At 43.8% G+C, this 12,500-nt stretch overlaps 1 protein-coding gene across 3 annotated transcripts in view; it reads right to left on the reverse strand.

Moving 5' to 3' along the window:
• Positions 1-406: 406 nt before the first annotated feature.
• MGLL (monoglyceride lipase) overlaps positions 407-12,500 on the reverse strand; it is a 45,259-nt gene continuing 33,165 nt past the window's right edge. For all 3 annotated transcript variants that reach the window (XM_085851142.1, XM_085851143.1, XM_085851141.1), the window contains 3 exons: positions 4,344-4,433; positions 3,954-4,169; positions 407-3,099 (listed from right to left, as the gene is read on the reverse strand). In XM_085851142.1, coding sequence (XP_085707268.1) covers positions 2,998-3,099; positions 3,954-4,169; positions 4,344-4,433 — 408 coding nt within the window. In that variant the 3' untranslated portion in view covers positions 407-2,997. The remainder of the gene's footprint in view (positions 3,100-3,953; positions 4,170-4,343; positions 4,434-12,500) is intronic.

The following is a 12,500-nucleotide window of genomic DNA, read 5'->3' on the forward strand; positions in this document are numbered from 1 at the left end:
TTACGGATGGACAACGAACAATCCCATAAGCTCCCCGCTCTACCGTGAAAGAATTCAGACTTCGTTCGTGAAAGAAGAACTTCGTTCCAGGTGAGCTAAAAATGAAAAGTTCATTGATCAGGTGGTCAGGCAGCCATATTGGATTGAATGAAAGCCTCAGCCAAGCGTTATGTAAAATTAGTTTTTAAGTGCTTTCAATAACAATATTCGATACTTTGTGATTTTTGAAAAGTATCTGCAGATCTTCAAAAGAAACCGAATGATCTCCCAAACGTATCAATGGGATTGGCAAGAGTTGACCGTATGATTAGTAAATGACAATCTTATAAAAGCTGCATTTAATGCTATCGCAGTACAAGAACATTGTTCATTTATCAATAAATTAGTTTAAAAAAAGACACAGCAATGATGAAATATTTTCTTTAATTGCACATAAATCCACAATTGAGGAATAAAAACAAAATGTCAGGATTCTCCCATTAAAAGTTAACTGCTCTGAATGAAAGATTTAAAATATTTTGTGCTTGAGTTGCTCAAATGAGTGAGTGTGTGATATAAAATTAGTTGGAAGTACTTTCAATAACAATATTCAATACTTTGCGATTATTTAAAAGTTTTTGCAGATTTTTAATCTGATGAACCCTTTTGGATGTATTTCTGCGGAATTCACCAACTACGGAGGGAAAAGCAACAGATTATAAAACACTTTCTCCAAAAGAAGCAAATTGTGTGAAAAGTTTGTCTCCATTGAAGTGTGTCGGCGAAGCAAGGCCGTTGCTTCGGTAAGTCGAAGCATCTTACCGATACGAGGCCGTATCAGTAAGTTGCTGCGGCTTGGGAACCCGACTACCTCCGACTTCTGGAATTAGAAGGAGCCTCTGATCATCCGACTAGGATGTCATCTTACCAATTAGCCCTTCAACATGAAGACGACATCTGATCAGAAAGTTCCAGGATTAAATTGATTCTTACAAAACTAAAGGACAACACAGGGAATCAAGTCTATCTGCTTCAAGCATTCTCCTACTGATTGAACACGGTGATCCCAGAGGTCCTGCCCTTTTTTGATGCATCTCTGGTACTCTTCTTTTGTCATGGCATTCAATTCCTGGTTCGCATATTGGATGATGGTTGGCACATCCTGAAATCTCTTTCCTTTTCGGGAGCGTTTCAGTCGGTGGAACGGAGAAAGTTATTTTTTTGCCAAATCTGGTGAGAACAGTGAGTGGGGAACCAGTGGAATGTTGTGCTTGGCTAAAAATTCTCGTGTGGAGAGTGCTGAACGTGCCGGAGCATCATCGTGATGTAACATCCACAAACCTGACTCCCGTTTTTGAGGCCGGTTTCATCGAACCGTGTCTCTTCGGTGTTTCAGAACGGCCAAATAAAACCACGGATTCACTGTCTGCCATTGTGGAATGAACTCATGGTGCACAAACACCTTCACTGTCAAAAGAACACAATCGACATCGTCTTCACATTTGAGCACACCCATCTTTATTTGGTCGAGGTGTCGACGGGGTCTTCCACTGAGATGACCGACATTTAATCTCGGGGTCGTAGCCAGAAACCCGAGTCGTCTCACTTGTAATGATGCTGGGCAGGAAGTTTTCATCATTCGCTGCACAATCAGTGATTTCCTTGGACACTGTGAGGTGATGTTCCTTTTGTTCCGGAGTGAGAACCCATCGGACAAACTTTGCCGAGACCCACCTCAATCCCAAATCTTGAGTCCAAATTTTTTTTGACATGTGCCTGAGGAGATGCCAACTTCTTCTGCCACTTCACGGATTGTCATCCATCTGTATAAAGCCTGGTGTTGACTTAGTGGTTAGGGTGGTGGGCTTGGGATCCTAGGATCCTGAATTCAAATTTCCCCTGGCTGTTGAATTAATACCAGGTGGGGTTGACTCAGCCTGTCATCCTTCCGAGGTCGGCAAAATGAGTGCCAGCTCGCTGGCATCCTGTGTCGGAGTGGCAAGCCATCCAGCATTGTGCCCAATAGCCAAGGAGACTGCTTCGGCAGCACCAACGCTCTGCATAGATTATGGTTCCAATGGATGGATGGATCTGTCTGTGTCACCAACACGAGCAAGCCTGGTGTTGGCTTAGTGGTTAGGGTGGTGGCTTGGGATCCTAGGGTCCTGAGTTCAAGCCCCGTTGGCCACTGAATTAATACATCAGTGGGTTGACTCAGCCTGTCATCCTTCCTAGGTCAGCAAAATGAGTACCAGTGTGTACTGGTGGAGGGTCACTGCATTAGCGACACAGTCGCGCTTCCGCAAAATGATAGCTAAGCTGCCATATGCAAGAAGAAGACCAACACGAGCGATTGATTCCGCACTGTGCAAGGTTGATGGATGGCCAGAGCGTGGAACATCAGCTTTGGCCACTTTTAAACCGAGAAAAAACACTCAAATGTTTTTGAACGGCCGAAAGCTTCATTGCCAAATGTGGCTTTATAACATTCCATGGGTTTCCGTGGCCGTCTTAACAAGCTCCACATTCATTTGATGCACACACATTGCTCTCTCAAGTCAGAAATTTTACAACAGGACAGGAAAATAAGCTCTTCGGCACAAAACAGCATGTCACTCAAAATTGCGATAAGATGGCGGCTTTGTGCGAGAGGTTTGATGTCAGCAAGTGCTGCCAACCATGCCACTCGTTTAATATCCCCATAGTATATATACTTCGTTTCCTGACACAATCAATTTAGTCCTGGAACCTTTTGAGCAGATCTCATCCTGCATTCGGTCAAGTCACTGTAACGATCATTACTATTAGTATAGTAACACCTGTCTTGTGCAAACACCTGTTGTGCCAAAGAAAATGTGGCCACATCATGATGGCCAGCAACACAATCAATGTCACTTAACATTAGAGAATGCAGTCCTGTGATTGGCATTTTGGACACATAAGACAGGTTGGCCGAATAAACTAGTGATTACATCAAATGTAAATTATTTAATTATTATTGATGTCACAGCTCAACTACTAGGCCAGTCGTTTGGTGATCCACTCTGTGATCTCGTTGAGGACAGTTTCACGGACCTCTGGCAGTTCCTTATGCAGGACGTGGTAGCTCTCCTTGAACACCTGAGGACAATAATGGTTTCTTTATTGAACATCTCTTTTTTTTTTAGGGAAAGCAGCTGCTTTTATGTGTGGAGTTGTGTAGGAAATGCTTTCGGCAATTGATTTAACAACTCTGTGGATAGTCATACAAGAGATTTCCCCCTCCCCCCCTTGTTTTGGGTTCCTCCTCTTCAGGTGTTAAGCATCCACCTGGAAATGAAAAGGAGCCATTGTCCTATTCATTATCTGGAGGTTGGTGCTATTTGCCTGTCCATGTTAGTCAAACACAAGTCTGTCTTGTTGGCCAAGCAGCCCAACTCCGGCAGTCTTTGAACGAAGCAATGAGAATGCTAGCATGTAGGACAGCCCTGCACAACGTCCCCTCCGATGGATCTTCTTATTCCACATGACTGCAGGAAGCATTATTTTCTGAGGGCGTCGCTGATGCAGTGCCCCCTGTAGGTTAGAGCAGGAATTTGTAATTTGTTCACGGTGCCGGTGATAGCCCGCCTACTCTTTGCAAAGGACACCGTGGAATTTTTAACGTCCATCAAATAATGCGAACAGATGGAATGGCCAGTTTAACGTCCATCCGAGAGATGGCACACACATTGATGAATGACCCCCAATGAAGGACGACGCACTCTTTAATGTAACAAATCACCAGTGTGCCAGTTTATAGCCGCTCCAGGAACCAAGCTCAGACTATACAGTTCAAAAGAGAGCACGCTACCTCTCCATCATGCTGTTGGCGAAAGAACAGTTGATTTATAATACAAAGAACAGAAAAGAGATGGAGGATTGTAGAAAAAACAAACCGAATTGTTTGAAGTTTCTTTTAATGCCGGAGGAAAGGGACCTCGACATGAACCCACCTGGATGGTCTTGTCCTGGCTGGATGCCTGCTCGTGTAACAGCTGGGCCCCGGCTGGATCGACCAACATGTCATCGCTGCCCTGAAAGACCACGAAGGGCCAAGTGATTGTGGGTATGGCAGCCTGCACACGAGCAATCGCGTCCAGCATTTGGACAACAAACCGCACACTTAAGTAGTTGTGGAACACCAGTGGGTCTAAAGTGTAGGCCTTGACCTAAAGGAGTGGTTTTGAGATTGTGAGGAGGGAGGAAGGGTATGGGGGTTTGGAGAGAAGCACATATCAGGCATGTGTTATAATACCCTTGTTCATGTTATGAATCTGCAGGATACTTCAGATGCTAAAATAGCTGGAAGTAATAACATGACATACATCAAGTCAAACGCTTACCTCTTTTGGGTCACGAGATAGCCAAGAAGGACTTACAGAAGCACCTGGACAGGTTGGACAAAAGTAATTCACTGCTTTTGTAAACATCACCTGCACAAGAAAAAAAACAAATTCATTGCAGAAAGATCCAGCCTGTTTGGTCCTTCCATCCGAGCACTTATCTCATGATGATTGTATATCATGATGATATCCCATACACTGTTGATTTTTATTTCCCAATGTCTAATAATTAATCAAAGGAAATTGGATGCACCTGAGCTCAATTTGAAGTTTCACTGCAAAGGGGTTGAATAGTTATTTCAGATTTTCATTTATAATTGATTTGTAGAAATTTCTAAAAACATTTTTTCACTTTGTCATTATGGGGTTTTTTGCGTAGATCAGTGAAGAAAATAAAATTTAATCCATGGAAGGGTGGGGGAGAGAGGGAGGAGAGAGTGGTGGGAGAGAGAGAGAAGGAGGGGAGGCAGGGAGAGGGTAGGCAGAGGGGAGAGGGGGAAAAGGAGAGGCAGAGGGGAGAGGAGGAAAGGGGAGAGAGGGAAAGGGGAGGCAGAGGGGAGAGGAGGAAAGGAGAGGCAGAGGGGAGAGGAGGAAAGGAGAGGCAGAGGGAAGAGGAGGAAAGGAGAGACAGAGGGAAGAGGAGGAAAAGGAGAGGCAGAGAGGAGAGGAGGAAAGGAGAGGCAGAGAGGAGGGGGAAAGGAGAGGCAGAGGGGAGAGGAGGAAATGAGAGGCAGAGGGGAGGCAGAGGGAGAGAGGGGAACGGGAGAGGAGGAAAGGAGAGGGAAAGGGGGTCGGAGAGGCAGAGGGGAGAGGAGGAAAGGAGAGGCAGAGGGGACAGGAGGAAATGAGAGGCAGAGGGGAGAGGAGGAAAGGAGTGGCAGAGGGGAGAGAGGGAAAGGGGGGGTGGGGGGGAGAGAGGGAAAGTGGAAGTAGAGGGAAAGGAGAGGCAGAGGGGGGAGCGGGAAAGGGGAGGTAGAGGGGAACGGAGGAAAGGAGAGGCAGAGGGGAGAGAGGGAAAGGGAGGCAGAGGGGAGAGAGGGAAAGGGAGGCAGAGGGGAGAGGGTGAAAGGAGGGAGGATTCCAGTAGATGTGACGGCCAGTTTTATACTCATCTGATGGACGGTACACATAGTGATGAATAATCCTGCCTGTGAAACACCAGGATGACAGTTTATAGCTGGATCAGGATTCAAACCCAGGCTGGACAGCTCAGAGCAAGTGTGCATACCTCTCGGCTATCCTGCCGTGATATGACAATTCATTGCTTTGTAACAACTAAAAACATTTTTTATTGACTCATTCTCATTGTAATCACCGAATTTATTTTGCCTTACTTTCTCTGGAAATGTCCCCACGGAAAACCGAGCTGCCGTGTCGCCATCGAAGCTTGAAGATCATTTGCCAATTGCCTTTGGCTTAACCGCTCAAGCAAGCACTCAAACAAAACGGTTGAAGAAACTTTTAAAAACGAAACCTTTAATTTCTTTTTATATCGATGCCAAAGTGGCGGGTCGTATAGGAAGGAGTTCGCACAAGAAAAGGGAAACGTGGTGTAAAATAAAACTGCACATTTTCAGCGAGCGAATCACTGACCGACTCACCACACGGCCAAATGGAGGCGGCTGGGCCCTGAACTTTGTTCAAGTCAGTCGATATATTCAGTGACAGTGTGAATATTGAAGAGTGCTCATCACGTGGATTAAGCATTCAGACAGGCACTCCAATGGAACAGCTGGCTTGGCAAGTGATTACCAATCAGTCGCATAAACCCATGCACCCGGAAGCGCTCAAGCAATGTCCGACTTAGACAAATGAACACTTTTTTTTTAGCAGTCGGAACTGCCACTATGTTCAATTCTGAGCTTAAATTTTGTAATTCAGCTTAGATTAAGAGATTCTAGAGGTTATGGAATGTGCAGAAATTAAATAAAGCCACCAACGCTGGCGTCTCCAGGCGTTTATGAGCATTGCAATGTACTCAGCGATTCGTAGGTTTGATGATCAGTCATTGGATGATATGTCAGGAAAGTGGAAAAAAAAAACTCATCGTTAAGAAATCAGTGTGGCCTCTATTCTAAGCCAATGTCTGATTGAGCAGGTAAAAAACAAAACGGTGGCTTAAGACTCTTGTGAGCTGACAGAGGGCTGATCAAAATGGTGCACCACCAACTTGGTAGGGCTTATTTTGGTTCTTTGTGATGAGCACCCCCTAAATTATCTCCAAAAGGGGGTTGTTTAAATTGACCCAAGTAGCCAAGTTTCAATCATGCACCACCTTGGAGTTCCCTTGGTATGCATGCAGAGTTTGGGGCCGTGAAGTCTCATAGTTTTGGAGTTATGGAGGAGACGGTTTGACTCACACTGACATTTATTATTATAGATTTTACATTAGTTGATAAATCAGTTTTTGTACTCCAGCAGAAACACGGCACGACAAGGACATACTCAGACACAGACACAGCACAAACATGGCGCAGACACAGCTTGGACACCACCCAAGGCACACTCGGACACTGCTGACAAAATGGATGACGAATGCTTTGTCCCACTGTCGCAGGCTGACCAGATGTCCTGTATGTTATGGCAACATCCAATGTCATACTTTCCTGGGACATCATTTGTGTCTTTGGTTGTGTCTGTGCTGTGTCCGTGTCATGCCGTGTCCCACCGTCATGTCTGTGCCGTGTCTCACCGTCATGTATGTGGTTGTACCGTGCCGTGTCATGCCGTGTCCCACTGTCGAGGTGGGTGGTAACAAGGTGAAATCGGTCAATGACAGGCCAACACAGGTGTTTGATTCATTGCTCAACTCATCTGTGTACATGTGCTGGTAGCTGGGTAGAGATGGTGTTTCAGTTTCGGGCAACGGCTGTTTGTTCCACTTAATTGTGGGTATGACATCCTCTCTCAATCGTTCTGGATAAGCACAATATCTAGCCATCTCTGTTGTTTCATAACAGTTCTCTGTAAGATATTCCAAGAACAAAAGGGAACATTTTGTCGGCCCGATCCACATTCGGGTATTTTGGACAAACCTCGTCCAATTTCTAGTAAACTTTGAGTCTTTCGGCCATTGTTGTAGCATGAAACCATCTCAGTTTGCATCACTACAACCATCAAGGACTCATCGACTCCGCATACTTTTGGAAAACCGAAAACAATTTTCCATTTGACTTAAATCGAACATCGATGTAACCGGGAGAGAGTTTGAATACGGCAGACTACCAGGTGCGACGTTACAGCTAATCCTGAAGAAGAAGATTTCGACTTATAAGCTGCAAAATTTACCCACCTTGTAAATCACAAGTCGGAAAAAGAGACAGCATATCGATTTTGTTGGGTATGAAACGATAGATAAGCGTTGAGGTGGTTTGAGCGATTGGATTTCCCTTTACAAGGAGCAAGTTTCCTGGTTGGAATTATTAACCTCCGCCATCTTCGAAGATGGATGGAGGTTACTGTTTTCACCCCTTTCTGTTTGTTACTTACGAAATCTAAAGATTTCGTAAGTATATTGATGCCTTCCGTTTCTGTTTGTTTGTTTGTTTGTAGGCACGATAACTCGAGAACGGAAGAAGCTACCAATGTCAAATTACACCACGTGATTCAGGAGGGTGATGGCAAGTGCTGATTAGATTTTGGTCGAAATCGGTCAAAGGTCAAGGTCACAGTGAGGTCAACTATCCTATTTTTGATGGTTTGGTACAGATACCTCGAACGGAAGAAGCTACCAATGTCAAATTACACCACGTGATTCAGGAGGGTGATGGCTAGTGCTGATTATATTTTGGTCAAAATCGGTCAAAGGTCAAGGTCACAGTGAGGTCAAACATCCAAAAAATGATCACTCGAGAATGGAAGAAGCTACCAATGTCAAATTACACCACGTGATTCAGGAGGGTGGTGGCTAGTGCTGATTAGATTTTGGTCAAAATCGGTCAAAGGTCAAGGTCACGGTGAGGTCAAACATCCAAAACATTCGATTTTTGATGGTTTGGTACAGAATCATCGTAGAATCTTCTAGTTTGCGCCGCTACCTTCTCGAGAGTCAGCTTTTATTAGACAAGGTCAGAGGTCAAGTTGATGATTTCGTAAGTACCAGTCTATGACTGCTTGTTTCTTTGTTTGTTTGTAGGCACAATAACTCGAGAACGGAAGAAGCTACCAATGTCAAATTACATCACGTGATTCGGGAGGGTGATGGCTCGTGCTGATTAGATTTTGGTCAAAATCGGTCAAAGGTCAAGGTCACAGTGAGGTCAAACATCCAAAAAATGATAACTCGAGAACGGAAGCAGCTACCAATGTCAAATTACACCACGTGATTCAGGAGGGTGGTGGGTAGCACTGATTAGATTTTGGTCAAAATCGGTCAAAGGTCAAGGTCACAGTGAGGTCAAACATCCAAAACATTCGATTTTTGATGGTTTGGTACAGAATCATCGTAGAAACTTCTGGTTTGCGTCGCTACCTTCTCGAGAGACAGCTTTTATTAGACAAGGTCAGAGGTCAAGTTGACGATTTCGTAAGTACCAGTCTATGACTGCTTGTTTGTTTGTTTGTTTGTTTGTGAACAGTATTACGGAAAAACTCCTCTACGGATTTCGACGAAACTTGGTGGGGGGGGGGGTTAGGTATGGTCCAAGGATCATGCCATTAAATTTTAGACTTGGTCCCCCTCCCCCCAAAAAAAAATTGTTAGAGAAAAAATTTTTTTTTTTTGTATTTCTACATGTTTTAAGTGATTTCCAACCCCCCCCCAAAAATTTTTTTTACCCCCCCCCCAAAAAATAGAGAATTTTTTTTTTGCATTTCTACATGTTTTAAGTGATTTCCAACCCCCCAAAAATTGTTACCCCCCCCCAAAAAATTGTTGGAGAAAATTTTTTTTTTGCATTTCTACGTTTTAAGTGATTTCCAACCCCCCCAAATTGTTGGAGAAAAATATTTTTTTTTTGCATTTCTACATGTTTTAAGTGATTTCCAACCCCCCCCCAAAAAAAATTGTTACCCCCCCAAAAAAAGGAATTTTTTTTTGCATTTCTACATGTTTTAAGTGATTTCCAACCCTCCGCCCCCAAAAAAATTGTTACCCCCCAAAAAAAAATTGTTAGAGAATTTTTTTTTTTTGCATTTCTTCATGTTTTAAGTGATTTCCAACCCCCCCCAAAAAAAATTGTTAGAGAAAAGAAACTTGCGACTTTTTTTTCAACAAAATTTTGATTTCTGTTTTTTTTGCATTTCCACATGTTTTAAGTGATTTCCAACCCCCCCCCCCCCAAAAAAAATGGAGAAATGAACTATAACTGTCAGCACTGTTGACATATTTAATGAATAAGATATAAGGTTCACTTGAGTGACCCAGCAGTATTGGCGGCGGAGGTTTTGCACTCTCCCGAGTGCTCCCCCTTTAGTTAACCTCCGCCATCGAAGATGGACGGAGGTTACTGTTTTCACCCCTATCTGTTTGTTTGTTTGTTTGTGAACAGTATTAATGAAAAACTCCTCGACGGATTTCGACGAAACTTGGTGGGGGGATTAGGTATGGTCCAAGGATCATGCCATTAGATTTTGGACTTGGTCCAAAGTCTAATATGGCCGCTATGGCGGCCATTTTGAAAAAATATTTGAATTTTTATTTTTGCATTTCTACATGTTTTAAGTGATTTCCAATCAAAAAAAAAATTGTTAGAGAAAAAAAAAAATTTGCAACTTTTTTTCAAAAAAATTTCGATTTTATTTGAATAATATTAGATTTTTTTTTGCATTTCTACATGTTTTAAGTGATTTACAACCCCCCCCCCCAAAAAAAAATTTGTAAGAGAAAAAAACCCAGAAATTTTGCAACTTTTTTTAAAAGAAATTTCGATTTTTTTTTTTTTTTTGGGCATTTCTGCATGCGCGTCGATCTAGTTTCGTTTATTCAATCGTGGTTCAGTAGAGTGTGATCCATTTTGACCTACAATGAATAGGATATCGGGTTCACTTAAGTGACCCAGCAGTATTGGCGGCAGAGGTTTTGCACTCTTCCGAGTGCTCCCCCTCTAGTTTTAAATTCTGTTTCATTGCCAGGACAGGTGCGGACAGGTGCAGACGGAGTAAGAAGTTCTCTCACTCCTCTCTGCGCATGCGCGATCAGGACGAATTCAGGGCCAAAAACGTACTGTTCATTCCTATCCCTGTTCCAATTCGTGTTCCAAATGTAACATTCGGTTGAAATGTAGTTGTTCCTCGATCATAAACCGACGTATGTAACCAAACAAAATGAACCAATTGCTTCACCCCGCTTTTCGCTTCGCCTGCGCGGGGTCACGAGTTTCCCTTCTTCATCAGAGAGAAAACAACCCTAAAAGCAGAATGGATTCCCTGTGTTGGATCATTTCACAGCAAGCCATTCGCCATTCGTTTGCAGCACATATTTTACTCTTTTGCTGCAATCTGCTTTGTTGTACCAAATGTCCAACGAGTGCGCATCGTTCTGCAAAGGAACACAGCATACAGTACATGGTGACTGTTTGAATGGCTCACTCAGGCAATGCAATTCCAATGACAGGATTGTAAACGTGCAATGTAAACAGCTCGGGTAAATAAGCTCCAGATGTTGACTCGACGATGATTATTTTCCATTCAAGGTCCATGGTTAAAATCCAGGAAGGACGGAGGCCACAAGATGAATGTTCCAATCCGAACATTGATACGAGATGTCAAGTGTCGAAATGATAGGAAAAGTTTTTCCAATCTTTCTGGAAGTACAGGTGGAGTAATCTGTCTCATGGAGTAGTCTGTTACAGGTGGGAAAGAAACACGAGGAAGATGTCAGTGCACTTTTACATGAATTACAAATGTATTATTATAGTTCATCGAACAGATCATGTACCATACTCTTAATATAGCGTTGGTGCTCCCCAAGCTGTTTCTTGACAAGAGTTATACTGGGTGGTTTGCCATTGCCCCTTCCAGTGTTGATTGTCCATGGTCTATCCTGTTAAATGCTGAACATCAAGCAAGGAAGCAGCACGTACCATTTCTTTAAGTCTTTGGTATGACTCACCCGGGGTTTGAACCATTGACTTCCCAGACTCGGAGTGGACGGTTGAACCATTAATCTACCGAGGTTGGTGCAAAGCCTGGTGTTGGCTTAGTGGTTCTGGTGGCTGGCTTGGGATCTTCGAGCCCTGTTGGCTGCTGAATTAATACCGGGTGGGGTTGACTCAGTCTGTCATCCTTCTGAGGTAAGTGAAATGAGTACCAGTGTACTGGTATTGGTTGCACAGCATCAGTGGCACAGTTGTGCCCCAACAAAACAATAGCTACCTGGCAAGCTTCCATATGCAAAAAGAAGAAGAAGACTGAGGGTGGTTAGTGTATTATCCTTGAGATGCTTCAACAACTTGATTGGAGTTCACTTGTGGCCAATTCAATTGATTGGACATGATTTAGAAAGAAACACACCTTTCTATATAAGGTCCCACAGTCGACAGTGTCGTCCCTCAGATGGACGATTAACTGGGTGTCCCTTCTACTCGCATTAGTTGGTGGATGTTAAAAATCCCACGGCGTCCTTCGCGAAGAGTCAACAAGCAATCGCCGGCACCCTGAACAAATTACAAATTACTGCTCTGACTTCGACTGCTGGGAGAGGGATGGCAACCTTGCCAGCATGACCCTTGCCAAAAAGCTGCTTTGGCGGAACCAACGCTCTGTCACAGAGTATGATACATCAGTCAGTGAAACAGCAACCAGATCCACCACCTCATCTATCGATGCCAGACCTGCAGACAAGAGATGACAATCCGACTGAAATGTGATGGCAATTTGGTTTTGTCTCAACGACAATAAATACTGGTACTACATGAGCGGTCTCGACCAGCAGGCTCCCAGCATCGATTCAGAATGATTCAGTGAGTCAGGACATTGCCAGGATCTGAATAGACAGCACAAACTCTATAGTCGACAACGGCGGTGGTACATCCGACCTAACCACGTTAAGTGAACGACATTCACCGGTGAAAATGATTTTTGACTACGTTGTGTGTCGAGGAGACCATTGTGCGGGAGTCGAGTGAATAACTTCGGTCTTGCTGGTGAAGGTAGTGTGTCGATCCGAGTCGTCGGCGGATAGGAAGGCCACTGGAAGAAACCAATAGGTCGTTCATT

Source organism: Eptatretus burgeri, chromosome 13 (assembly GCF_056783735.1).
Source record: "Eptatretus burgeri isolate ZD-2024b chromosome 13, Ebu_testis_v1, whole genome shotgun sequence".
Classification (NCBI taxonomy): domain Eukaryota; kingdom Metazoa; phylum Chordata; class Myxini; order Myxiniformes; family Myxinidae; genus Eptatretus; species Eptatretus burgeri.